General features: G+C 39.1%; 4 protein-coding genes and 1 long non-coding RNA gene across 5 annotated transcripts; 1 reads left to right on the top strand and 4 right to left on the bottom strand.

Moving 5' to 3' along the window:
* Positions 1–268: 268 nt before the first annotated feature.
* Positions 269–7,396, bottom strand: santa-maria (scavenger receptor acting in neural tissue and majority of rhodopsin is absent). The gene is made up of 5 exons (XM_064685784.1): positions 7,182–7,396; positions 2,598–2,761; positions 2,128–2,433; positions 1,546–2,065; positions 269–1,420 (listed from the first exon to the last, which is right to left on the bottom strand). The coding sequence occupies exons 2-5, from the start codon at positions 2,736–2,738 to the stop codon at positions 681–683; spliced, it is 1,707 nt and encodes a 568-aa protein (XP_064541854.1). The 5' UTR covers positions 2,739–2,761; positions 7,182–7,396; the 3' UTR covers positions 269–680.
* Positions 7,397–8,833: 1,437 nt separating this feature from the next.
* Positions 8,834–12,772, bottom strand: Gr28a (Gustatory receptor 28a). The gene is made up of 3 exons (XM_064685787.1): positions 12,143–12,772; positions 9,087–9,689; positions 8,834–9,026 (listed from the first exon to the last, which is right to left on the bottom strand). The coding sequence occupies exons 1-3, from the start codon at positions 12,770–12,772 to the stop codon at positions 8,925–8,927; spliced, it is 1,335 nt and encodes a 444-aa protein (XP_064541857.1). The 3' UTR covers positions 8,834–8,924.
* On the top strand, positions 10,187–10,640 carry LOC135430948 (uncharacterized). The gene is made up of 2 exons (XR_010436710.1): positions 10,187–10,298; positions 10,356–10,640. It is a non-coding gene; the product is annotated as an uncharacterized LOC135430948 (long non-coding RNA).
* A 1,727-nt stretch (positions 12,773–14,499) lies between the features above and the next one.
* Positions 14,500–22,800, bottom strand: LOC135430946 (putative gustatory receptor 28b). The gene is made up of 3 exons (XM_064685786.1): positions 22,117–22,800; positions 14,952–15,509; positions 14,500–14,777 (listed from the first exon to the last, which is right to left on the bottom strand). The coding sequence occupies exons 1-3, from the start codon at positions 22,759–22,761 to the stop codon at positions 14,649–14,651; spliced, it is 1,332 nt and encodes a 443-aa protein (XP_064541856.1). The 5' UTR covers positions 22,762–22,800; the 3' UTR covers positions 14,500–14,648.
* Positions 22,801–25,452: 2,652 nt separating this feature from the next.
* LOC135430941 (uncharacterized) lies at positions 25,453–26,187 on the bottom strand. Its single transcript, XM_064685781.1, has 2 exons — positions 25,516–26,187; positions 25,453–25,458 (listed from the first exon to the last, which is right to left on the bottom strand). Exons 1-2 carry the CDS (start codon positions 26,185–26,187, stop codon positions 25,453–25,455), a joined length of 678 nt encoding a protein of 225 aa, XP_064541851.1.
* Between the last annotated feature and the right edge of the window lie 819 nt (positions 26,188–27,006).

Below are 27,006 nucleotides of genomic sequence, written 5' to 3'. Positions count from 1 at the left end.
TCATACAAACGTTCATCAGTCAATAAGTCAGTTAGGACAAACGGTTTTATATATAGGGATTATTTAAAAGAAGCTAAAAATAATGGCAGATCAATTTCTTTTTCCAGCCCTATAAACATTTTAATAAACGTCTACGTTAGTTATTTTTGAACAAACGCTCAATGTATTTCTTATATCGGAAATTTCTCGTCAACTAGCAAATTATTAAAAGAAAAACTTCAATTTGCAAGTCACTGAAACGAAAGTAAATATCATCAAAACACATACATATGTATAGAAAATGTTTAATTCGATATTGAGCTTTTACATATAAAAACATTTCTATGATGTATAGAAAACAATTTTATCAAAATTCTCGGTGTTCTAAAGTGTCTTAACATTTGAAATACAATTCTAAAACTATACATATTTATTTAGATGTAGAAAGAGTATTCGTTAGCTATGCAATATGCCATGCCATGCCATGGCATTTATACTACTCACCCTCAGCTATATAATCTTTGGCATTGCCACTATCCATGTATGTACTCCGGAATGAGGAGCTGTACCCAAACAGGATGAGGGACATATTTATATATATGCTTATACATATATTTGTATAATATGCATGTGTTACCTACACTAACTGACTATTAACTATGGTAAAGCACTAGGACGGCTCGTTGATCCTGTTTAGTCCGTTAGTCCTGTTTGCCGTCCGCCGTCTCGCTTAGGGCTGTTGAGGCAGTGGCCATGCTGTCACCTGTCTGCGACTTGGACATGAGCACAGTGGCCTTGCGATTCCGTTCCAGCAGTGGCGAACTGTCCGGCGTGGCGCCAACGCTCTTCTCGCAAACGAGCGTCGAGGCCTTGGACTTGAGCTCCTCGGCGCTGGAGAACTGCGAGCGACTTTTGTAGTGTCCGTTGCTCTTGTGCTGCATCTTCACGTCGTATTCACGTGTCTGGCACCAGGCGAGCAGCTGATGAACGGGAATCCACAGGAGCATGATGAGACCCACGGCCAGGCACACACCGGCAAAGATATGGCCAGACAGCAGGACCAATGGCAAGAGCTTTAGCTGATCGGCCAAATCGGGCGTGATTCTCACCTTCTGCTCAAACCAGATCAGCGGAAAGAAAATTCGTGGAATGTCCTGATACAATGCAATGCCCTCGATGGGCTCCACCAGCATGTTAACCTGAAAGCGTGCTGCCACCTCAAGCGGAATGCCTGTGCGTGGCTCCACGACCATATAGAACTCGTGCTCCTCCTTATTGGGCTGCAGGCCCTCCACCTGATCCACATAGAACGGATCGGCGTTGTAGAAATGCGGATACGACATAAACACGGGTGAGCCGAAGCGACAGGAACTGATATTCATTACGCCGGAGGGCACGCATGCGCCACCGCAGAAGCACAGATTCTCCGGATACATTGTGCCTGCAAGACAGATTTTTTTTATATTAGGTTTGGAGACGTCTCCTTCTATGCGTTGTAAATTTCATGGAAAATTTATAAAACTCTCTGGAATAGTATTAAAAAGGTATTCTTTCGCTGGTACTTACCATTGTCAACGGAACGCGCGCCGCCTGCGAACTTGTACGCTTGCAATCCTTCGATTTCCTGTGTCTCCGCGTAGTCCAGTGGCAGAGTACGACACATGTCCGGCGTGAAGAGACCGACACTGCCGCCCGGTTGCGGCTGCTGCGGCTGAAATTCGCCGGCCGAGCCATTGGCCAGGCCGCAGTATGAGTCGAAGAAGCCCGTGTGCGTCTGATAGTTCCAGGAATGCATTTGACCCAGCTTGGCCAGATCGTCGACGCCAGTGAAGACATTAAAGACACCTGTCAGATCGGCACTGCCATTGCGCGTGTAGAACCAACCGAACTTGTCGAAGGGCACCTTCACATCGTCCCCAAAAATGGGCATGGCCATGGCCACATCGATCATGGGATCGCTGTAGCCAGTGAAGAGCATTTCGTCGACCGTTTTCGTGACATACATTTCCTGGCCATAAAGCTTGAGGCCGACATCGACCATGCCCCGCTTGACAGGACTCCAATACTTGGCCGTGGCTGCCGCCGACTGCAAGAGCGGACAGTTAGCCCGGGTGAAAATGGACGGCTAAACCTACTGGGAATACGAACCAGGGCCACAGCATTGAGCGTGGTGATCTCATCATCCAGACTGCCCGCACTTCCGGCGGCATCAAAATAGTACAAGCTGCGCCGGCGATAGGTGACCGAGTTGTTCGATGGATGCCAGCTAATGTTAACCTTATCGGGCCTGTCTATAAACCGATATGGACCTAGCTGCTGTAAGATGGGCTTGCTGCTCAGATTGCCAAACTCTTCGGGATTTGTCCAGTTGTACAAGTAGATATCCAAGTGCAGCTCCATTGGCGGCGTCTTCCAATTCTCATAGACGCGTGTGTCGGGCGCGAGCGCCATTTCCTGTACAAAGATCAAATCCCAATTGCCATTAATTGAAAATCTCGACAAGTGTGCATCAATTGAGGCGGCCCGTTTGAGCCAACTGCTCGACTCGACTCGACTCGACTCGGCTCGGCTTTAATTGGCGTTAAGCGAATGCAGCTGCAGCCGTAAACTTGAATTACCTTGTGCTTGATCCAATTGAAGATATCCTCCCAGAACATGCCGTACACTATGCCAAATAGTCCAAGGCAAAACCCAAACAGGCCAATAATCAAACCCCGATTGCTTTTACGCCGCCACTGGCCGCTGTTTTCTGCGGGCATGGCTGTGCAGCTCCAAGGTGTCTCTTAAATAAAAAAAAAAAACAAGAAAAGGAAGCCATAGAGCATGAAATTTGAGCTTGTCAAATATGAAAACTTCTTGGTTGACCTGGAAAAAAATTGCTGTGCTTATGCAACAGCAACAGACGACGACGACGAGCTGTTCGTTAATAAAAATTGATATCTGGACCTAACTCAACAAACGTGAGGTAATCAACACTTAAAATGTGTATTTAATTAATCAACATTGACCCATATTGTATAATTGCTATAGGAACAGTTGAGCAGAGCTCGAGTAAAGATTTATGCAATAAACTAGCCTTTTTGTCTTTGCTCAATATAATAATAAAAGAAACCATCTTCGAGCACAAGTCTATATATTATTGATCAGTATTATCAACCGAGTTGATATAGTTATGTACTGTCTGTGCAAAAAATTATTCTTTTCGTTTTTAATCTATTGTCTAGCAATGTGTATATCGGAATAGGTCGGTTCGGACCACAATATAATATAGCTGTCATGGGCATGTTCGGTTGAAAATGAAGTTCTTACTTCAAAAAACTTGGTTTGTCTTTCAAAAAATCTTGAAAAAAACATGTCATTTATTAATTTCCTTATGCTCCTTATATATGTGCAATATTTTATCAACAACAGACAGCTATATCATTCAGATTGAGAGAAAGAATCGATCGAAAAATGAGTTTTTAAATTGAAAACGTTTCTGTTTTTTAAGAAAACTTGATTAAAGTTAGCAATTCACTATTCTCCTTACATACCCCTTGTTCCAGATCGGAATACTATATTATATGGCTTCCATAGGTAAATTGTTCGGATATAAAGCTACTAGGGTATTTAGTGCTCGGCGTGCTGAACTCAGAATAGATGACTTATCTCGTTTTTATATACTTTTCAAGCAACTCTTAATAATTTATTTATTAATGAAAAGCTTATTGAAACTTAATTAATTTCCTGAGCCAGCTTGCGTTAAAAGAATTGTAGCATACTTTAAGGAATGCCTGGCTTATACTCCTGGCTTAGATAGCTGGAGAGCTGTATAAATAACCATAAATTAAGTACACTTCCGATAGTTTTGCAACGGTAATTGTAACACGTGACTTGTTCACACTCTTGTTCAGCAAATAGTCATACATTTGCATGCATATTTATTTCTATTGATAGAGTGTATGTCATATCAGTGTTGATAATTACGGAGCAGCCTATATGCGGCGCACATGCAAGCCGGCGTTTTTACTTTATATTTTTATAATCAATGCAACCTGATACGTATACGTTATATACGTATACGTAATATAGCTCTAACTGTTTGAATTACAATTGGTATTGTTGCCGTACAGTCAGCTACCCAAAACGATATCCGAGTAGGGTTGTCTGGCGCAGAAACCAATTGATATGCAGACCAGAGCGTCATCAGTCGGTGTGAATCAATTGCCAGCTGTTATTGATAAGCGTACTTTGAACCCGATAAGCAACAGCTGAAGAGACCCATGGCGCAACAGTGCACCTATAGATAGCGCGAAAATCAAGGAAATGCTATGAAATGCATTTCACAGCAATCTTATCAATGGGTCGCCGGGTCACAAAATGCTCAACGTAATTGTTTCCTTAAAAATTCTCACGTAACGTGCCCTGAACAATTATCAACAATACAAATTGTTCAGATCGTAAATATGTAAATATGTATTTGTATATGAATATATGTATATATCTATGTATGTATTTGCCTGGGCGCTGTGCTCTGTGATATATTGCCATAATTGAGTCTATCAATTGACCCCGATGTGAGCTATGGTTGGGTCTTTGACACCTACGGCTCTGCCGCACCAAATGGCCGTACAAAACTATATAGGGAGCATCAGTTGATGAATGCATTCGTTTTGTCACAAAAAAAAAAATTGAAAAAAAAAAATACAGTTTGCCGGCACTTGGGCTTTCTTTTCATCATTTTTTTGTGAGTTTTACAAATTTTTATTGACAATTGTTGAGTTATATTGGTAGAGTTTCTTTTGAATGCGCATTAAATTAGAGTTCCAAAATGTTCTGTTAATTTGTATTTTTAATGTGTATTTAACTTAATTGAAATCAAGACCAATGCCCACGCATGAGACACAATGCACAAATATACTATATAAATATACATATACAAGAGAACGTATTTTGACTAAAGTCGAATAATTGCTTTCAATTAGGCTCGTTTTTTTTCACTGAGAGACAATTCTCGCGCTGCGGCAAGCATAAACTATTTTTCGTTATTAAATTAAGCATGTGATATTCCACTTTAATAATAAATCCAATCATTAAACGACAATGCGATTCGAGCACAGATGGCTATTTAAGAGGCGAATCGCGAATCGAGTTGTAAACGCAAAAATTGACAACAAAGAGCTCGAGTTAACCTCTGTGAGCCTTACATGCAATCAAATTTTTACAAATGGCTGCAAATTTAACCACAAATTGATAGACACCCCTCAGAATATACATATACATATCTAGACCGACAGTAATTTACAAATATAATGCAAAGTGATAGATACTAAACTATCTGCAGCGAGTCAGCTTGTATATTTTCATTTGTGTTCAACAGAGTACGAAGTGCCAAGGTTGGGGCAGGTTCTGATCAAGTGACATTAGCTAATGTCACTTTATCATATTATCATATTAACCCCCAAACTTAACCAGAATAGTTTGCAGTTGCTGAGTCTAAGTTGTCTATAAAACTAGGTTTAAATTTTACTTTTGCTTTTAATTCAATTAAATTCGTTTATTAGCTATTAAATATGTAAAAAATGTTAGACCTGGAGTACACTCAGGAAAGTGCTTATATAGAGAATCATTTTCCTACTGAGAAGCGAGAAACTTTGTCAATATTTGCGATGTTATGAGTTTCATTTTTTAAGTTATTTCAAGTGTAGGCAAATTATAAGAGTTAATTCGTGTATAGAAAAACTAAAATATTTTTAAACTAAATTGTAAAATTGTTAAAGCAAATTATAATCGTGAAAAATTAATACATGCCTTGCACAAATTACAATATAAAGTTTTATATTGTAAGTTTAAATGTACACAAAGATGAGAAAAATATTTTTAACCGATTTCAGCAAGAGCCAGAAAATAAAACAGATAATAAAAATAAACAGATAAGTAGGATTTCTTATGGAAGAAATATTTTTGAAACTTTGAAATACACAATTATTTGTGTAATAGGCACTTGATTCGATTGGAATTTGAGTAGTACCTAATAGAGTAGGATATTGTATAAAGAAGAGTTACGTACGTATACGTATTAAAAATTATAAATTCATCGATTCAATTCATAATTGAGCAAATGAGTCAGTAGCAATTATTTTTGTTTCCATTGATCAAAGCGAGCTGAATATGATATATAACTGTTTAACACGTGTATTTAATAAACATATCAGTCACTGAGCGGAACCTGATGCCGCCAATGAAAATACAAAGGCTTGGAAGAGTTACAAGTGCAGCTTATTTACAATAGGCTCTATACAAATTTAATTGATGCGCCATTCAACACTCAAATTGATATCCAGACTGAGATTCAGATACAGCTGACCACAAACAAATAAATATAATATGGCATTGTGGCATTGTGGCATTGTGGCAACCGCAGCGGCATAGACTTGACTCGACAGATTTCGAGGCAACAACGCAATTTGCATTTTTTGTCGCCGCATTCGCTGTGAGTACTTACTTATATTTACTATATCTTTGCACTTGCAGTTCTATGTGAGATTCAGCCGTACGTTGCTTCCTGACCTATGCAATTGAATTTGTATATATTTAGCGGCCCGTTAATTCTCATTAAATGCATCTCAAACTGAAAAGCTCTACAGTTCTGAGTGCCCTATTAACATTTGTTTACACTGTCGAGTTTTTTTTCTTGGCACGTGTGACAAACAGTTCAGAGCGTAAGCTACTTTAAGCTAAAAAACCGATTAAAACAATTAAGTGTTTTGTGTTGACAAACTTATTTCAATCGGTTTATAATTAGCACGCTGATTGAGAGAAGAAAAGGTTTGCAGCAACAGGTGCTGCTCAAACTGTGGCAACTATTGCTCATTAGCTGAGAAAATCTTTACAAAAGCTGCTGCCGTGTGCTATACAGTTGTGCCTTTGTATATGTATTTGTACTTTTGCCATTGTTCGTCTGCCGCCTTTTGGTTCTAGTAGAGTTCCCTATCGACAGCTAGATTAACAGCTCGAGTACTTACTGCCTCTACATATTGAATATACTACTTGTACTTGTGCCATTGTCCATCGTTTGTAATCTTAATAAGTCTGCGCGCGATTAAGCAATGAGTTTTATTTTTATTTCTTTTCTTTCTCTAATTGGAAAGCTGGAAAACAGCTGGCAGTTGTGTTAAAACCTTGTGTCAATTTGACTTGTTGTTTGCCTAACAGTAACTCACTCTTGCAGTATGTCCTGACGCGTGGCTGTAAGGATGTGGGCGAGCTGTTTGGGGCACGGATACGACACGTGGCACGTTGATGCGAAACTGTGAATGGATGCGAATGCGATCTAAATACAAAAAATGCGCTTGTGTACCGTTACTCGCCAACGCTTGATTACGACTGTGCGCGGCCCTCTCTGGCGGACGGGCAACTAACAGGGCTGCCGATGCCGCTGCCCCGACTTCGACTACGGCGTTTGTGTTCCTACTACGAGCTGTTCGGGCGGGCTGCTGCTGCTGATGATGAATGTTTGACGTGCGCCAGTACCTATGTACATATTTAAGTGTGTGTATGTATGTATGTATGCACATGAATATGCGCTCAATGAGTATTTGTGAGTGTATGTGTGTGTGTGTGTGCTAGCGTTAATTTGCGCTTCAGTTATTTGTCATTGAAATTTGAATTAAACTGCATTAAGTTTCAAGTCAATGCATGCACAACTGTAGCCCACAAGCTGTTCACAAAAAGCACAGCTTAGGCGCCCAAAGCAGTTCACAGTGTAAAGCTATTCAAACTGTAGCTCAAAGCTGCGTTAACATGCAAAGTCCTGTCATACTCAAGCTGTATATATCAGAGCTTCAAAGCAGTTAAACCTCTGATCAGTTCAGCCCAAACTGTATGACAAATGCAAGCAATATTAGTTTAAAATTTTTATTTAGCTTTAGCTTTATATCAAAAGCAAAAATTGCATTTGTAATCGTTGTTGTTCGGCAATCTAGAGCAATTTTACAGCGCCTTATCAACTGAACGTCCGATCCGACGCATATTACACATACCCAAGTACATAGCATGTATTTGGTTCGCTTTGTATATAAGCTACAAACCCATAATTTTGAGTGCATTTTGTATTTGAAAGGTGTATGTCGAAAAGTAAACAAATCATAAAAACGAACGATTTTGATAACAAATTGTCCAGGCCTTATCAATGCGGCTAATCGAAGTGATTAGCACTAAGTGAACATATATGAACTTACATGCGTACATACGTTGTAGTTCAATTTATTCACATGTTCGACTGTAAGTAGTCCTCTGGCATTCAGCAATTTTGCATATCGCTCGCCAATTGAGACAAGTTATCCACATATGTACATATATGAAAAAGCAATCACCACCCACGACGCTGGAAATGAGATTGGCACCGGCTGAGGCAATAAAACAATCAAATGTCGTTGCACTAAGCGACGTATTCGGCTTCTCTTATTGGATTATGCGAGAGTACGTGGTGACCAAATGTCGTGTCTATATGGATTACTAGTGCCACATATTAGTGGTGAATGGCGCCAAAGCCTGTCCACGATTATGCTTCACTGTGGCAATTAGATAGCGTGCGCCTTTCAAGCGAAATGCAAACTACAAACAAGTCAAAGTAGGACAACAGAGTTTGTCTCTCTCACACTTAACGGTTGGCGTTTTGAATTGTTGCTGCGCTGCCAGCTGCTGTTATGTCGCGTGCTGTGCACCGTTTTGGGGGACTGCTTGCTGACACTGCTTGCTACCAGCAGTATGTGCTTATCTTTGGTGAAAGTTGGCAACGCCGCCCAATGGGCATGGCAATGTGTCCGTTATATTTGAAAGTTGTTCAACGGAATAAGCATTATTTGCATGTCATTTTTATTTTATTGAACAATTCTGATAACAAGTTCTTTTAATATTATTGATTTTACAATACTTTACAAAAACGGCTCCAACCAGTAGTCGAGTTATATATAGTCCGTAATATTGTTAGATTCAGAATCTTCAACGTGATGAGTGGAACGAAACTGTATAAGTATAATGAGGTAGCAAGTGGCAGCGCCAGTTATCTAAAGAGAGAAGGGAAAATCAATCAGTGAGGAAATATTGAGCGATACTCCAATACGAACCGTAAATATCAGTGTGCGATCCAATCGAAATAGTCCTGCGGCAGTGAATCTCACCTTCCTGTGGGACAGCTGCAGGGACAGGCGAAATAGGCGGTCCCGCAGCTCCGTTTCATCGGTTAGGTTGAGAATCTTGTGGACAATGGCTGCGCTGAAGCTGCTATGTCGGATGGTGCTGCTGCTGGCCTCCACGATCAGAAATATGATGACAATGTACCACATCATTTGGGTCAGAAAGAAGGCAAAGAACTCGTCAGCCTCAAAGTAATCCAAGCGCTTCGGATTCAACAGTGCCTCCAGTATGTAAAAGTCGTCAAAGAGTATAAACAAAAATGATATAGCTATAATGCCGAGCAGCGGATACGTGAAGTACTCCTCGATAGTATGGCAAATGTCGCACAGCAGATTGTGTATGTTGGCCACCTGCTTGATGGCGTACTCTGGATTCTGACGTATAATCGAGGTAACACTGTAGCGCTGCATTGGTGTGCTGATCAAATTGCGTAGCCGATGCGCATAGCGCTGATGATTCACTACCGAGTGCATTGGCGAGAGCTCCAAAGCGCTGTTCAGTTCAATGTGGGCATCCAGAATATCCTGTAAAATCTATATACAATTTTTAATCAGTTAACGTTTCCATGTTAAACTATAATTATCCCTGAAAACCTTAAAATGTTAATTTAATTTAAATTTAGTTTAATCAGTAGTTATATAACCTTTTTCATCCATTACATTATTTAAATGAACATTTTGATATTTCTTTCCTTCTGGTACAGCGCGCCGCTCGTGTTATTTAACAGCGGCAGTGTTCAATTCTTCAGTTAACATCATGTTAATGGCATAAGCTTAACAGTTTAGCGATTTATACTTAACAGCTTACAGAAGCTATTTCACGGCCTTGGCCGTGGTAAGATTTGTGCTTCAAATTTTAGATATAACTTTTTTACATATTTTTCGCCCGTTCTATATAGCCAGTCAGTCAGTCAGGACAAACAATTTTTTATGTAGAGATTAGAATTTCTGTTACGTAATGCTAGCTTGTCAGATGTTGCTAATGGTTTATTTATGCAGTTTAGTAACACCTGTTATAAATCTGAAAAGATCTTGTATTTAAAGCAGTTGCAAGGGGAACTTCTTAACGGCATAAAATGAAATTCACGATTGCAGTTTTTTTGGCTTGTGGCCTCTTAGAAATTGTCTTGGGTCAGCAGCCCCGTAAGAATTGAAATATTGGATACGTATTACTCCCTATAAACCTGTTTTTTTTTTTAGCTAGCTGTTTTCAGGCACCTTCAGAGCATGGACTATGCTACGAAGGTACTGACCTGTGGAGCTACTATCCCCAACTAAATCAGTGCAAGGTATTCACTTACAATGGTTGCTTGGGAAACGATAACAGGTTCGCATCCCGTGAGATCTGCGAGAGAACGTGTAAGCAATAGAACCGAAAGAATATTGTGTCCGCATTTATATAGATCCGAACCAGTTTTGTATCTTAAGACTGGCAAGTCTTCGTCTTTTAATTTCATTTTACATAATAAAACGTAACGATTTCAATTGCTTATTTCTTTTATTACCTTTCCACAAACTATGCGCCCGTGGAAAGTTCAAATATACCCATCTTGATCTCTCCTTTTTTTTCAAAAATATATATTAAGTGCATCGATAAAAGAACCAAGTGTTGAACGTATCAAATAAATTCTCACAAATATCTTTGGAAATGATTTTGAAACCAAAATCGCTATCTGCGAGAGAAGGTGCAAGATCAAAAACCCAAAAAATAATGTGTTCGCATTTATATATTTCCAGATTACTTTTATACGTTAAGACTGGCAAGTCTTACGCTCTTACTATCATTCTACATAATAAAGCGTAACATTATTTCATTAAAAACATTTTCAAGCCCTTCTTTTGTACTCACTGACTTGTTTATTTCATTAAGAAATCGAGTAAAAAAGTTTTTTTTATGAAATCGTCATATTTATAGTTTGATCCAAAATTAAATATCGTGGCCTATGGATTTTCCAAGAAGTGCGAAACATCCATCAGATGAATTTTGACAAAGATCCTTGACAATGTTTTTGAGGCCAATCAGATGGTAAGCAAATAAGTTTCATACAAACGTTGGGCTGTGAGTTGACCACCAAACAGTAGGTCAATAAGTCAGTCAGTCAGTCAGTCAGTCAGTCAGTCAGTCAGTCAGCCAGTCAATCAGTCAGTCAGTCAGTCAGCACAAACAGTTTTATATATAGATATTCGGGGTTACGGTTGGATTTCCTCTAAATTAAAATTCTTTTATTAATGTAGCTTGTCAGATGTTGCTAATGGTTTTCTTATGCAGTTTAGTTACGGTTGATTTAACTCTTTTGGATTTTGTATTTAAATGAGCTGCGAAGAGAACTTGTACTTCTTAACGGCATAAAATGAAATTCACGTTTGCAGTTTTTTTGGCGTGTGGCCTCTTAGACATTGTCTTTGGTGGATGGCAGGACCGTAAGAAATGGAGTATTGTCTATGTTATACTTTCTGTAATTCTGTTTTTTTTTTTCTTTTAGGTCGCTGTTTCGAGCGTCCTGCACAGAATGGACCATGTTACGGGGGCGAAGACAGGTGGACCTACTATCTCCAAATGAATCAGTGCAAGGTATTCACTTACAATGGTTGCTTGGGAAACGGTAATAGTTTCAGATCTCGTCGAGAATGCGAGAATTATTGTAGGGTCTAAAACCAAAAGTAATGTGTTCGCATTGATATAGATCCAGATAACTTTTATATCTTAAGACTGGCAAGTCTTTGTCTTTTACTATAATTCTTCATAATCAAGCGTAACATTATTTCATTAAAACTATTTCAAGCTCTTTTTTTGTACTCACTGACGTGTTATTTCATGAAGAATTCGAGTAAAATAGTTTTAAAGTAAAGATATTGATAAGCAACAACTAAAAAGGGAACACGAATCTGGCAGAGATAATCAAGAACAGAATGGGTTGCACATTCTTTAAAACTCTGTTGCGTGATTAACTAGCTTGCTTTATTATTTAGTTATTTCGACTACTTACCTCATTCACCATACTAAAACGGCTCTGGGCCAAGTGGGTGGTGCACAGGAACTTGAAGACCATGAGACTGATGTTGATGTGGGGCAGGGCAAACGCCGTAAAGGTGACAAAGGACGGTGAGATGGTGGCACTGACCAACAATCCATAGCTGACACACAGATAAATAACATTAAAGATGACAATGCCCAGCGAGATGAGAAAGGTGAAGAGAAGAATTCTTCGATAGTCCAGCTTCATGCCCAGCCGCACAAAGATATCGTCCACAATGATGTTGTTTTGTATGATGCTGACCAGTCGCCGGCGCTTGAACATGGCAAATCCAAAGATTGTGGACATTGCAATTATTCCCGTTAGTCGCAAGGTGCCATCGCCCAGTTTGGTGATGTTCGTCTGAAAAAAGTAGCCAATGATGGAGTCCCCCTCGGATATGGATGCCACAAAGCACACCACAAAGAACAAATAGTGTACAATTCCGGCGATAAAGGAGTACGTTGAGGTGTGCACTTCCTTGTCCGCATTTAGGTTCAATCGAAACGGCGCCAGCCCCACCAACGATATGTACGTGAGCGGGCGCAGCGATTGGAACACATTATCCGCCTGTGACATGCGCTCCAAGAGCTTCAAAGCCATATCCAACCCAGTACCGTTTTAGGTTATCGGGAAATCGGGAATTCACGTTTGCTCGTCTCGCACGCTCGCCGCCAACTGAATGCGCAAATGTTGGCCACAGTCATCAGGCTCGCAGCTCATGTGTCAGAATCGTTAGCGCACCTGGGGCAGAAGTCGTTTGGACGGCTGGACGGCATAATAAGCTAATACCAATAGCGGTAAATATTTAATTAAGCTTCAATGTGTAGCATAACGCTAGGCGCAGACCGGGGCACAAGTGCAACAAGTTATTTACGAGATATTTTAATGCCCATACCGGCAACACATACCGAATTTCATGACTGAAATGGGGTAAACAATTAGAGTAACTAATGTGGGCGGTTCAAGTGGTTTACGAGGATTAAAAGCGGTCCTTAACCTTTTTGTACGCGTTTATTTTATATTTTTATACATTTTATTGTTATTATTCTTATTATTATTTATAATATTACTATTATTATAATTATAGTTATTATTATTAATATTATTATTGATAATATTATTATTATTATTATTATTATTATTATTATTGTTGTTATTATTATTATTGTTATTATTATTATTCCTATTATTATTATTATTGTCCTGAACCCATTGAAATTGGGTAAAAAATATAATGTTTTTATTATTATTATTATAGCCCTCGGTAATACATTAGCCTTTGGACAAAACAATAGCCAAGAATTCTAGCGTGGATCCTCGTTTATTCCATACTACAATACCACTCAAGCTAAATTTATATATTATAACTGGAGTATTTTTTATTTATTTATTTAATTTGTTCGATGAGAGCCTAAAATTCTACGTAGGGTGCGCGAATAAAAGAATAATATGTATATATTTTTTCTACAACACGCATGTGAAGACCACAAGATTATATAGTTTATATATTCTATTTCTGTTTAAATTTGGAAAAATATGTCCAATGTGAATTGTTAAATTATTGCCTTAAATTACTTTTTTTCTCCTGAATTATCAAGCAGTATCTAAACATGTTCAATGGAAGCTAAAAAACAAAATTAATCGCTTTCCCTTGTATAAAATGTTAAAATGTATTTTAAAATGTTGAACGCATTAAATAATGCATTTCCATTACTTAACAACATATTCTTTAATTAATTTTTTATGTTTCTGCGTAAAATAGTTTTGAGTTCGTTTTACTTAAACATGGCATAGATTCGTCTTTGTGCTGCAGGCAGAATATATATCAACTGGATCGCATCTCAATATTATATTAGGTGCGCATAGGGACTATCATTCGAAATCAATTTATGAACATTCTTGTTTTTAAAAATATAGTGACTAAGCTAAGCAATTACGCGCTTCACTGCGTTTTTAACTAGAGTATGAGTGAAATCTTATAAATATTTGATTATTGTATTATATAGAACAATCGGCTGCATATAAATCGATTTGAGAAATCAGCCATATGTCAGCAAGGGGTATTTTACCTTTGGCACCCCACAAGTTCACTTTGCATTCCATGGATTTATTCTCCTTTTACCTATAATTGTGTTTTTATTTTAATTTTCGGTGCCAACCTCCTTATAAAAGTTTGCGGCGTTGCTCGCATTGTGAAGTACAATAAACTTCTGGGACATAATGAAATTATAATGTTTTTATTTTTTCGTATTCGTATTTTGCCATTTCTCATTTTCACAATCAAGTTATTAATTTCTCTGATGCTTATCATTTTATTGCTAATAATAAATCTATGAAAAATACATTGACAATGCATGCAAAAGCAACAACATCTAAGAAAACCACTTAATATTATTTGCCGCACACCGTTGGACGTTAAATATACATGTATTTTCACCATCTCCAGATTCAGCTCCAAGCACTTCTCGCTAACCAACTAAATTGTGCGGTTCGTCATATTATGATACGCTTCACAACAGTCGAATCCGTTGCCATTGTCATTGCTCGGTGAATTCGAGGTGAACTGCAGCAAAATGATGAGATACGTGGTCAAAGCTCCGCTAATCTGGAAAAATTAAATGGGATTATTAACTAAAGCCAATTTAAAATGATGTAGTCGAAAGTAATTGAGTACGAGTTTGTAATGAGGCACGACGGAGAAATAAGGCTTCCTAATAGGACTTAATATGTCTCACATTAACTGGTTACAGCTTGAGATCGACCAGCCGCAAGGACTCACCGTAAAGTAGAGTGTACGATCAATGTTAAAGAGTCCTGCCGCTGTAAAATTGATCTTCAGATGCATTAATTGCATGGAGAACTGCTGCAGCTTGTCCCTGACCTCCGGGCTCTTCGTCTTGTTTAGCAGCGAGTGCACAATGCCGCCAGTTTTTTCACTCTTCTTGATGGCCCGATTGCTGCCCTCAACAATCGAAATGATCGCAATCAAATACAATATCATTTGGCATGAGAAGAACGTAACAAATTCCACGGTCTTGAATTTGCTCTCCCGCTTCGATTTGCCCAGCAAGGTCTCAAGCACATAGTAGGCATCAAAGACGATGATCAAGAAGGCAATTGAAATGATCGTGAGCAGCTGATAGGTAAAGTATTTGTTCGCGGTGGCAGCTGCCTCACAGATCAACTGATGAATCTCCATGGACTCCTGTATGATCTCGACCGGATCCTTGGTGACAATTGTGTACATCGAAAAGGAGTCCAAGCACTGCAGCGAGCGTTGCTTCTGGACGGCCTTGATGCTGCGTGTGTCCCACTGATGAGCGAGATTCTTAAGGACCTGCAAGCATATAGAAGGATTCGTTAAGTAGGCCATAGATGCGATATAAAGGCAATGTGACCTCATTCAATGCACTGAAGTAAATGCGTAGCTTGATAAACAGCCCACTCACGAGTATGCTAACTATGCAAACTATGAAATTTGGCGAGAAGTAGCTGACACGCGCGGAGAAGGATACATATGTATTTGCAATCGGGAAAATCGAGCTAAGGCTATAGCCAACAAAGGCGAGCAGTGTGCACAACTGAAAGGCAGTCGACCCAGCGATTTCCCTGGCCGCTTGGATCTGGGCAAAGCTAATGCCGACACGCGGAAATGCCTCGCGCTCCAGGCCATCGAACAGGGCCAGCAACTGCACCAGCTCCTGACGTCGCCGCAGCGAGGCGATCAGCACTGCCATAATCCCAGCCATGCCATTGAACATCTCCAGATCTGCGGTGAACTTGGACACATTCGTCAAGGCCAGGCTAACCATTAGAGTGCGCCGTTCCAAGCAGCTGTAGATGAAATTCAGCGGAAAGAAAATCATGCGTCCAATGACGTTGGCCAAACCGAACCAGGACAGTCTTAGTTGTCCCGCTGAACTGTCCACATGATATGGCACGATGCCAAATAACCGAGCCAGAAAAAAAGTCAGTCGGTAGCAGCCGTAGACATTGGCCGGGTGCACTAGTCTGTCCAAACAGTCCGGAAGCCTCATGGCGTATAAAAAACATATTCAATTGTACTCTGAGCGCAATGCGTTTTATTCTATAGTCTCTAGATTGAGATTGTGGATCATTAATTAATTAGAGCGCCGGCACCGAACATCTTGACAAGGTTGACATGTTGGATCAAGTGAAGATAACTTGCTTTTTAAAACAAACACAGCCAGTCTGCCGCGGCAAATTAAATTCAAGGTGAAAAATGATTTTCAAATAAGTAAAAGAATTCAAATTTTATACGCATGCATATATCGGAAATTCTAGAGCTAGTCACAAAACAGTATTTTTATGCGTAACTCAATATTTGGCCATGTATCCCATAGTGTTCTATGTATTTTTAATTTAGAAGTCTGATTTAAATTATGTTTTTATGATCGAGCTAGTTTTTCGTAGGAAAATTCAATTATCGACTGTAGTTCCCATATGGGTTTAACGCACATATTGAAATATTTTGTCAAAAAATCTTAAAAAAAGAAATATTCATTTATTCATATTTGTATATTATCCTTATTTTAAATATGACTGCATAGTTGGTTTTCTTTGTTTTAATTTTTTTCAAAATGAAACTTTCAACATTAATATTTGAGTACAAAATATTTATAATTGCAATATAAATCATTGTATATTTTAAAACATTTTAATGAGATTAATCAATGTTAAATTGGTAAAGAAAATATGGCACGACATACATAAGTGTATGCTACATTTGATACCTTTGATATCGTTGCTTTAAATTCGGATCATTTAAAAAAATGAATGAAATGCGATTTCGAAGGAGTGCGTTTGGCAGTCTTGATATCAACAGATGAGGCTGTTAAAATTGACTACTGCCGAAATGGATGAAAGACCTCCTTGCCCGCTTACCTGGTTTAGTGCGTCAAAATGTTGCCAGCAGCGATGAAGAATAGCTCCAAAGAGCAGGACAATGCTGAGCAGAAATACTTGAGGCACATAGAAGGCAACAGCGACCGGGTAGCTGGGCCTCACATCATTGAAGAGCAGCATGCAAATGGAGCTGGCCAAATAGGCCAACTGGACGACACAGATGAGGAATAGTTGTGTGTGCCGCAGACTCATAATTTTGCCATAATTAAAGCAGATGCCCACATTGAGCAGGTGGTCATCAATTTGGGCGATCAGATCACAGAGCCGAATTAGAAGACGCACACGTAGCCCACAGCACAGGAAGAGTGTGAACATGCCGGTCATGCCAATGAATTTCTGCAGCGAGTCTCCCACCTGAGAGATCGGCGAATTGAAGAAATAGCCCACAATGCTCTGCTGCTGGATGAGGGCATCGAGAAAGCAATAGCCAAAGAAGCTCAACTGCAGCAGAGCATTCAGATAGCCGATGCGACTCAGCTGAAAATGGCGACCGGCGGCCGCCTGGCCCTTGAGCCGGAAGGGCGTCAGACCCAGCAGATAGGTGAACAGGAACAGCGTCTGCTCAGCGCCATAAGCATCGCGTGGACTGAACAGCTGCCTCCAAATTGGCCACATGACGCAAAAAATAAAAACTGATTTGGACAACGGATGTGTGGCACCTTTTATACTTTTATGCTGTGTATACTGATAGCTGTCCACATGACTAATTGATAGAGTTTAAAGCCTTGAACTTCGTTCGCTCATTTTGAGGTGCTGTCAGGAGCCGCGTAATGGGAAACCTGTCCTCCCAGCCAGACACGTAGCTTTCATATTATTTCATGGCACTTTAATTTTGTTGTTTGTTTTCGTTATGAAATTATAAAGTGCGAGCGGTGGCTAAAATAAACGTTTATGGCTGGCACATTGTGGGTTGAGTTAATTAATTTAATTGAATTTGGTGCCAATAATTGGCTCTGACACTAGCTAGAGTAAGGCACTAAGGACTATATTTTCTGTCTGCCAGTCGAACATAACTAGAGTATAGAGCTTTAAGGACTTACTGAAACATGCAATGCTATTATGTTTTTTTTCTAACTGCTCCCATGGGTGGTATCAAAATTGTCGTGGAACGAGTCATTAATATGGATAAACAATGGAAAAATCGGCCAGCTTGAATCTATATGTGTAAAGCGAGTTATTAGCTTTAAAGGTATTCCCAAGACCCAAAAAGTACTTTCTAGAACTAAATAATGACAAATAATTACTAGTTTATGGAAAATACATTGTGTTAAATGTTTCTTTCAGAGTTAACTGGAATTTCTCTTCATTTAAGGAGCACAGAACTGGATATGTCGAAGCTAGTTCAAGGATTTATCAAATTCAGGTTAGTCACACATTTTTAAGAAGAAAAAATAATATTTATATATTTGAAAATATTATTTAAGACTTTTCTTTATCTATCTTTTTAGCTTTCTAAATTAATTTAAAGAGATGGGCCCAAGTTAAAAAGTCAAAATAAAAAATAACATTTTTCTATCGTCCTTCTTTGAAATTAAAAGTAATTAAATTGCTGTATTCACTATTGTTTTAATATTTGGAAATTGTTCAACTAGCTTCTAAAAACCCCTTGATATATTTTTATACCTCGTATTACATAACCCCTCATAGAGCAGAACCCCTCTTACCTTACCTTGTTAACCATGACGAGCCGCATTTCCACCAAATATGTGAAGCAAGAGAACATGGTAATGGCCATTGCAATGACTGTGTGCTGGATCATAAATGTAAAATGCAATGCCAGACTTGGAGTCTCATTGGATGAGTACAACACGCCGAAGGTGCCCCACGAGAAGCCGAAGTTCACAACAAACATGGAGATCATGACCGCATAGCTATACCGGAGCACCTTGCTATACATAATCTTGACGCCAACGCTGTGCAGCTGAAGGTCCATGGTATGGAACGTTTGCAGGCACTGCTCCAAACGGTGTTTGGGTATGATGGCCGTCAGATAGATGACAGTGACGCCAATGAAGCCACTCACGATCTGCATAATGTCGCCAAAATAGGTGATGTTTGAGCGAAAGAAATAGCTGGCCACGGACTCGCAGTTGTTGTTTATGGTCAGAATGTAGCAGACGGAATATACCATGATATGCACAATGCCATTTATATATCCGAACCAGGACTTCTTGATGTCCCTCTGCCCAGAAGCATCCTGGCAGCTGATGTAAAACGAGGTCAGTCCATACAAATAGGTTACACGGAAGAGCGGACGCAGACACTCGTACAGCTGCTTGGCGGACAGCAAACGGCGTACGCGACGGCGCAACGGATGTTGCAGCACGGTATTTAGCTCGATTTCTACACCGATATCCTTCTCGGGGTCCATGCCGTCCTTGTCGTGGTCTGTACAGCTGGAGCCTTACGCGGCAACTGAACACAAGAAACGCAAAAAATTTGCATGTTGCCGGCGTCGGCGCCGGCGCCGTCTCTGTTTAATGAGGCGGGGCCACAATTCATTCATTTCATTCTCGTTGGCTTTAAGTAAATAATTTTAGCATTTTTATGCCGCTTGTCAACGAGTACGGATACGAAAACGAATACAAATACGAATACGAATATGAGCATGAGTGTGAGTGTGTCGACCATTTAGCTATTAGCTTAAACTGCTGCATTTTAATTAATGCCCGTTTACAGGTGACTGCTAACTCCTCCCTAGGGGTCCCACTTACCGCAGGACTCTAATTAGTTGTGCGATTTACCCGCATTTCACTAGGTCACATTTTTTTTGTTCTCAGTGTCTGTCTACGCTAAGCTCCCTGGGGAATTGGACTCAATGAATGACTAATAAGAAATTGGAATATTTCTAAAGAACATAATATAATAGACAAAATGCTGAGCATTCGTGGGCGAAATTGATTTGAGTACTTATATGCCTACAACAACTCTTGTCCAGACTGATTCAATGACCGACCCACTGATAAAGTGGGCACATTAAAAAATAATAAAAATGTTTTTCACACGTTTTAAAAGATAGCGAAAATGGTGCGAAAAGTTGTTGCTGACAACCATTTGTTTTCCACCCGATCGATTTCAATACCATATTAAAACATCATCTTGTAAGTATGTGTGTATGCTTGTACGTATTTATATGTGTATGTATGTATTAGAGTATGCATGTCTGTTTGTGTATTTGTATGTAAGTTTATATATGTGTGTATATATGCATACATTCTTTTTTTTTACCCAACACTGACAAACAGACAATAAGAAAATGTATATTATATATCGCCCTACTATGCGATTCTCAAGAATTCAAATAAAAGTTAGTGCCCAATATATATTTATTAAATATGTATATGTACGTATGTTCTCTCACACCATGTTCTTTTTCTGCTGCTTTATCTATCTCCTTCTCATCTATTGTATTTCTCTTTCTTTATCCTGCTTTAATCCCAACCCGCCCCTTTGTTCTTTTAGTGATGGGTTTATAAAATTCTCCATCTTACTTATGCAAAATTCCTGTGTGACTACGTAATTTTGTCGAATACGTATGTATGCAAATTGATAAAAAATATCCTGATGTGTTCCGCTATTTCAACTTAAAATAAAAAAGAACGTTAAGTTTATAATCTTTAATCAGGTTACCTGTGTTAAATATGTTAACATATATATAAATAAGCAAATGGTCTCATACCACAAGAACATTTTAACCAACTTTTTAGTATCATTTGGCTTAGTTATTGTACTCCATTCTCATAAATACTTATTACTAAAGCCCAATGATGTTTATGGTTGCCCTGAATGAGCTCCAATATGTTCGCATGAATTTATGTTGATTGCTCAGCGGGAAATTAGCAAAATGGTTTGTTGACATCTTAGTATAAAAGGCTGTAAACGACGGGAAGGATTTGCTAGGTTGCCTTCGAGAGCTTTGAGAGGACAACGGCTGAACAGGGCGAAAAGGCTTATCGAATAATATTATGGAAGTACAATAAAAGGCAGCGAAAAGTATAGAATAGTTGTAGCTTCCGTGTCAATTATGATTGCTATAAAAATTATGTGAGTGGCAAAAAATTATTGCTCTTTGTTGTAAATAATGCTTGGTATAGTACGAAGAAGCAGCATGTGATGCTTGTAAAAGTAAACAGAATGTTTATGACGATCTTAAAGGCGAGGGCTTTCCAGTTACGTGGAAACACCCATTTACTTTACGGTCAGTAAATGAGTTTGTTTACCTTTTTGGTGTCATCATAACAACTCAGACACTGAAATGTTTTCCATAATATTTTCCCACACAAATTATTTTTAGAGTAAGTCAAATTTGCATATCCTTTCAGAGAGCATAATTTTGTAAAGAAAGTGTGAATCACAGAATGCAACTCCTTAATCTCCAATCCTTTAAAGTGGGTAAACATGCTTAGAAATTTAAAGTTCTTTATAACAATCAAATAGTTAATGTCGAACTTACTGCAGAAAATAAATTTGTTATTAACAGCTGCCCGTTGTACTGAAAATATTGCAAGCCATAAATATTTTCATCTACAAGATGCGGGCTATATTTTAGCTCTACCTTAAAAAATTTAAAAATACACCTATAAAATATATGCAAAATAATGTAAGAGATAAAAAATGTAAATAAACAAATATTGTTTACTTATTAAAAGCAGGAATACCAAGCTTTTGTTTAAAAAGGGTTTTCACACTTGATTTTGACATAAACTTATAAAATTGTTTTCCCCCAACACGTGACAAGGCAACAATCCCATCCCCAATTTGTATATAATTAAATTTATTTAGGTAAGCACAAATAAGCGAAGCGAAAACAACAAGTTAACTAAAGTGGAGTCAACAAATATTTGGATTAAAATTAATTAATTTCACACTTAATTTGTGGTTGAGTAATAAAATTTGCTCCCTTAGGGTTGGCTGCCAACAATTTGACAGACAGAAATAGTCCGCGCTGGCTTCACTATTTGCCTAGACCCTTCAACCCAATCCACAAAGCGCGGGTCAATCACCTTGAAGAAACTTACCTGATTTACGATACTCAAACGTCGCTCGAAACTGAAGGCAATTATACAGAACAAACAAATGGCAATGGAGACCACCGAATGTTGCAGGAAGAAGGTCATGCAGACGCAGAAGGAGGGCGTAACGCCTAACGAGACGAGCAGCTGGAACACGCCCACAAAATAAACGCCCAGAATGAGCAGCTTGAAGACGAGCAACAAAATCGAGTAACGAAAGATCCTCGAGTATTTCACGCGGATCCCAATGTTCGAGAAGTTCGTATCGAGGCTATGGAGAATTGTTAATGTGCCCAGCAGCTTGCAACGCTTCAATATTGCCGATGCGTAGATCACGGCGCCCGCAATGAGTCCATTGAAGATCTGCAAACGATCGCCAATTGTTGAAATCTCAGTGCGAAAAAAGTAACCGACAATTGACTCGCCCTGGCGCAGCGATGAGATGTAGCAGAAGCCGCACAGCACGATGTAAACAAAAATGTTGAAGATGCCAAAGCAGGACATCTTCAGATACGATTCGCCCATCTTGCGGCGGACCACATGAAATGGCGTCAGACCGTAAAGGAATGTGAGAAAAAAAAGTGGACGCAGTGCCTCATAGACCTGCGATGATATAAAATACTTTCGCACCCGACGCAACGCAGTGCACATTTTGCCTGTGACAAGCGACAATTGACGAACACGCACGACCGTTTGCTTCAAAGGGACAACTCGAACTGCAGCCAGGACGACGCTGCGCACCGCCAGCAACCGCGTCGTTCGCTGGCGAAAACAAAAATATGTCGCAAAAAAAAAATGGGCGAAAAAAAGAGAAAACATCAGTTACCGGCAGCGGAAGTATAACCGAAGCGAAAGCGCGTGCGAAAATTTCATTATGATGTTCGCTATCTCAGTCAGTCAGCAGGACGTGAGAGGAACACACAACGCAGGGATTACAGCAACAGCAGCAGCAGCAGCCGCAGCCAAGTCCAACAAGTGTGTGTCCTTGACGAGGAGGTAACGCATAGTCAAGCAGACGCCGCTGTCTGTGTTTAATTTAGTTGTTGGTATAACTAAGTTGGTCTGCCCTCAGATCTGATGCGTATGATACATGGAGAGGGCGGCAACTGGCACATGGAAAGTGCTACGATGACGTATCGCGTGAGAGAGGACCTTTTTCCTCTCTTGTCACGCACAACAACCTGCTAGTTAGGCATTCAATTGTCCCACAATACACCTAATGAAAGGGTTTTATCAGCATCTAGCTCGGTTAGAAATTTGAAAAGATAAAAGATCTTAGAGTACGCGCGCTATTTTATTATCTTATCCAAAATACTTCAAAAGATTGGGCAACTGCGTAAAGAGGGGTTTGGTTGCAGGCTGTGTTGGATGTTGTAACACATCTCGATATTAAACGATAATAAAATAATATATAATAATAATAATAATAATAAATAATAATAATGAATAAAATAATATAATTTATATTAAATATGAATGAAAAATCGGAATAATGATAAAAGGTAGAAATCAGAAGAGCTAACATTATTATTTTATTCCTTGGTTCTTTAACATTTTTAACAATACATAATATAAAAAAATATTTTTTAACCCAATTTCTAGTTTACAGAAATTAAGCAGAATATTTTAAATAATTTTTTTATATAAGACCCCCCACTTTTAACATATTTTCAATCCAATTAAAAAGCAAGGGCTTTTCTTGATAAGAATATATAACAAGTATCGCTTCAATATTGTTGCCGTGTGCATTGTCTGCATTGGGCTTGAGTACTCTGCACAATTCTTAGCTCTATTCAACAGCTGCACAGAAACATAAATATGTATCTAATATTATATTTTTCACTTATGCAAATTTATTTGTATGGCTGTTAATCGGCTCATCTCTAATAAGGTGAGCAGCACCAGCCTGGCAGTTTCATGGCTGGCAATTCATTATCAGGACATATCCCTGACACTCATGAGTACACACACAGTCGCAATCGCATGCACACGGTCACACTCAGCTGCGCCGCTTACGAGGCGTATGCGCAATATGGCGCTGCGGCTGAGGCGGGGGCAAAGTCCTGGCCATATGCTGATCAGTTTTTGTTGGTCTGCTGCCTTGTGCGCATGCATAATGTATCGCATTTATGGAGCGTGGCATGCAAAATAAGTGAATAGTTTATTTTCGATGACATTTGAATGACGCGAGATATGCGAGCAGCAGGATACTAGAGGAAACCATTTGGACTTTGCGCAAACTCGGAAACTCAATTTAATTATGCCAGGTATGTAGCCACACATATGTATGTCCCCAGGTGTAATTGTGCAAAGGCTATTGACCTATTTAGCATTCAGACCTAATGTGCGTTCTGGTATTCACTTCAGTTTCCAAAAACCGCTTTGGGTGGTTAATAATTAAAATAATGAAGCGTTTTTTTTGGGAGCGCCAAAGATTTAATACTGCATTAGTTTTGATAAACAAATTAATAAAACTTTAATGTAGCTAAATTAATATCAAGCTTCTTTGATGATTCAGCTTATTTTTCCGAACTCCTCTCTTACAGTGTCTCTGCGTATATGAAATTTTTAATGAGAGTTTCAAAAACTTTAGGACAAATAACATTTCCTTTTTTTAATCAAATACCTACTTTTCAATTTATTTTTAAGACACCTTGAATTAATTGTTTTCTGATTTCAGACACTTTTGGACATGAAGCTTCTAAAATTCCATTAACTTTCAGTATGGAAAAACAGGGTTTCCGGCAATCAAAGTGATTTCGTCTGCTAAGTAATTATGGCAAAGACTTGATTAAAAAACACAATGCACATTGTTGATATATGAAAATGCATTTAATATTAAATAATAATTATAGATCTGAGTATGATTAAAATATCTTGAAAAACAGAATATTTTGATAAGATTTGGCTCATACATAAGCAGCATAGTTTGGTCAAGATATCTTGATAAACCTAAAATCAAGAACCAATAGAATCTCCATTTATGCATCACACATTTCATGACTCAATCATAATACCCTCTACAAGGAACAATCGGAAAAGAATTTAATTCATCTATCTTTCTGTATGTAGTTAATATCAGAGTAAGTATGTGTGACTGCGTATTAATGTGTAGTTATCATAAAATTCGATAATTATAATATGTGTATGAGATCCGTTTCTCAGTCTTTTAGTTTGGTCAATAAACCAACATTGTGATCGCACAGAAATACTTCCTTTCGACTTTACCTTTATACTTCTGATATTGAAAAACCTTTTAAAATATACTGGATTGGGCAAACTTTTATATTCGAGTTTTATCCAACACAAATTAATTCGCTCGAAATTAGTTTAAAACTCAAACTAAATCTTAAAAATATTAATGTATCCATATAAATAATATATTAACAGCCAAGTGCGACTCACCTTATGCAATTGAATTAAACGGCGTTGAATCGATCGAGCCAACAGGCAGAACATACAAATTGTTATCGATACGGTGATCAGCTCATAGATCATGATGAAGATCAGCTGATAGCTGGGACGCACTTCCATATTGGCTAGGCAGACGAGACAGGCAACTATGATGGTAACATCCAAGGCAGTGCCCAGCAGCAGCACCAATAGAGCCTGGTACTTAACCTGTTTGTAGTCCACGGGCAGGTGTAAACGCGCCAGGCGCCGATCGATGCGGACCAGAGTTTCGATGGCGTGTCGCAGATGGCGGCGCAGGAAAAGCGGCATTATAAAGATGACGACGGCGGCCCAGATGCCGGCCACATCGTGCAAGCGGGGGCTCACCTGCGAGATGTGGTTGCGCATAAAGTAGCCAATCAGGGACTCTCTGTGCAGATGTATGTGCACGTAGCAATACGCGAACAGCAGCCAGCGGCTGATGGAATTGGCGAATCCGTACCACGACTCACGCACCACTCGCTCGCCGTGGCAACCGTCGCGGGACACATAATACGGCGTTATGCCCAGCACCAGCGCCAGGCCAATAATTAGCCTTATGCTGCCATAGAAATCCTGAGCTCTGAAGATGCGTCGCACAGCGAGCTTCCAGAAGCCCGGCGACCCTGAATCGTGGCGTAGCATTTCGCGATGCGGCCAACGGAGCACTAAATGAAAACTGACGTGCCGCCTAATTGCTGCATACTTTAGGGAGCTCACGTCTAATCGCTGACAGTGTGGGTTTCGTCTGTTATCAGAGATTAAATATCGCGTATCGTAATCGCACTCAAGTGCTTCGGTAGGCAAATCCTCCAACTCTAAACATCAGCTTGTTGTTGTCAGCCAATTGAGCAGTGTAATGAATTAAATGTGTATACCCTGTAATCATGATTTCGGTGCTAAAGGGTATATGGATTGCAGTTCGATACCGTGTCGATTCGGTATGCAAGGAGGTTAAAATTGATTGAAGAAAAAATGTTGATAACATAATAAATTTATATTTTAAAAATTACTTTTATTTATAGTTTTTCGTGTGTTCTAAAAGTTGAAAAGCGATTTTAATAATGAAATATTTATTAATTATTATTTATTCGCAGCTTTTTTCTTAGTGTGGCAGACCCGAATACAGGGTAACTGCCAGTTGAGCACTTTCGACGAGAGCATTCTAATTTGTTTGTTTTGCCTCGGTGGATGAAATCCATCATCGTTTGTGTTGTTATCATCTGCTTAGCTGTATTACTAATGACTAGCGACAACTCAGGGTTTCATCGTTTCATTGAATTCTACTTCAGTTCATAATTGCTCGACAATTGAGCAGGTTGTGAAATTCAAGCTCGGTGTTTAGTTCCCTATGTAATTTCACCTTAATTTTTGGTCGTTTTTGCATACTTTTTGGTGCGCATTGAATTCAATAAGAGAGATACTCAATATAATTGTGGGAGCTGAGTGCACATAAAAAATATA

The sequence above is a fragment of the Drosophila montana genome, unplaced genomic scaffold (assembly GCF_035044405.1).
Source record: "Drosophila montana isolate Dmon_TW-CO22-7 unplaced genomic scaffold, ASM3504440v1 contig_3122_1, whole genome shotgun sequence".
NCBI lineage: Eukaryota > Metazoa > Arthropoda > Insecta > Diptera > Drosophilidae > Drosophila > Drosophila montana.
Note: the sequence above shows the minus strand (reverse complement) of the source record. Positions and strands in the feature narration are given on the sequence as shown.

Coding starts and splice junctions, on each gene's coding strand:
- LOC135430946 (XM_064685786.1), bottom strand. CDS start 22,761: ATGTGCACTGCGTTGCGTCGGGTGCGAAAGTATTTTATATCATCGCAG. Junction 15,510..22,116: donor GTTTGAGTATCGTAAATCAG/GTAAGTTTCTTC, acceptor ATATGCTTGCAG/GTCCTTAAGAATCTCGCTCA. Junction 14,778..14,951: donor ATCGTACACTCTACTTTACG/GTGAGTCCTTGC, acceptor TAATTTTTCCAG/ATTAGCGGAGCTTTGACCAC.
- Gr28a (XM_064685787.1), bottom strand. CDS start 12,772: ATGGCTTTGAAGCTCTTGGAGCGCATGTCACAGGCGGATAATGTGTTC. Junction 9,690..12,142: donor GTTTTAGTATGGTGAATGAG/GTAAGTAGTCGA, acceptor AATTGTATATAG/ATTTTACAGGATATTCTGGA. Junction 9,027..9,086: donor ATCGCACACTGATATTTACG/GTTCGTATTGGA, acceptor TTCTCTCTTTAG/ATAACTGGCGCTGCCACTTG.
- LOC135430941 (XM_064685781.1), bottom strand. CDS start 26,187: ATGCTACGCCACGATTCAGGGTCGCCGGGCTTCTGGAAGCTCGCTGTG.
- santa-maria (XM_064685784.1), bottom strand. CDS start 2,738: ATGCCCGCAGAAAACAGCGGCCAGTGGCGGCGTAAAAGCAATCGGGGT. Junction 2,066..2,127: donor CGCTCAATGCTGTGGCCCTG/GTTCGTATTCCC, acceptor CCGCTCTTGCAG/TCGGCGGCAGCCACGGCCAA. Junction 1,421..1,545: donor CGCGCGTTCCGTTGACAATG/GTAAGTACCAGC, acceptor TCTGTCTTGCAG/GCACAATGTATCCGGAGAAT.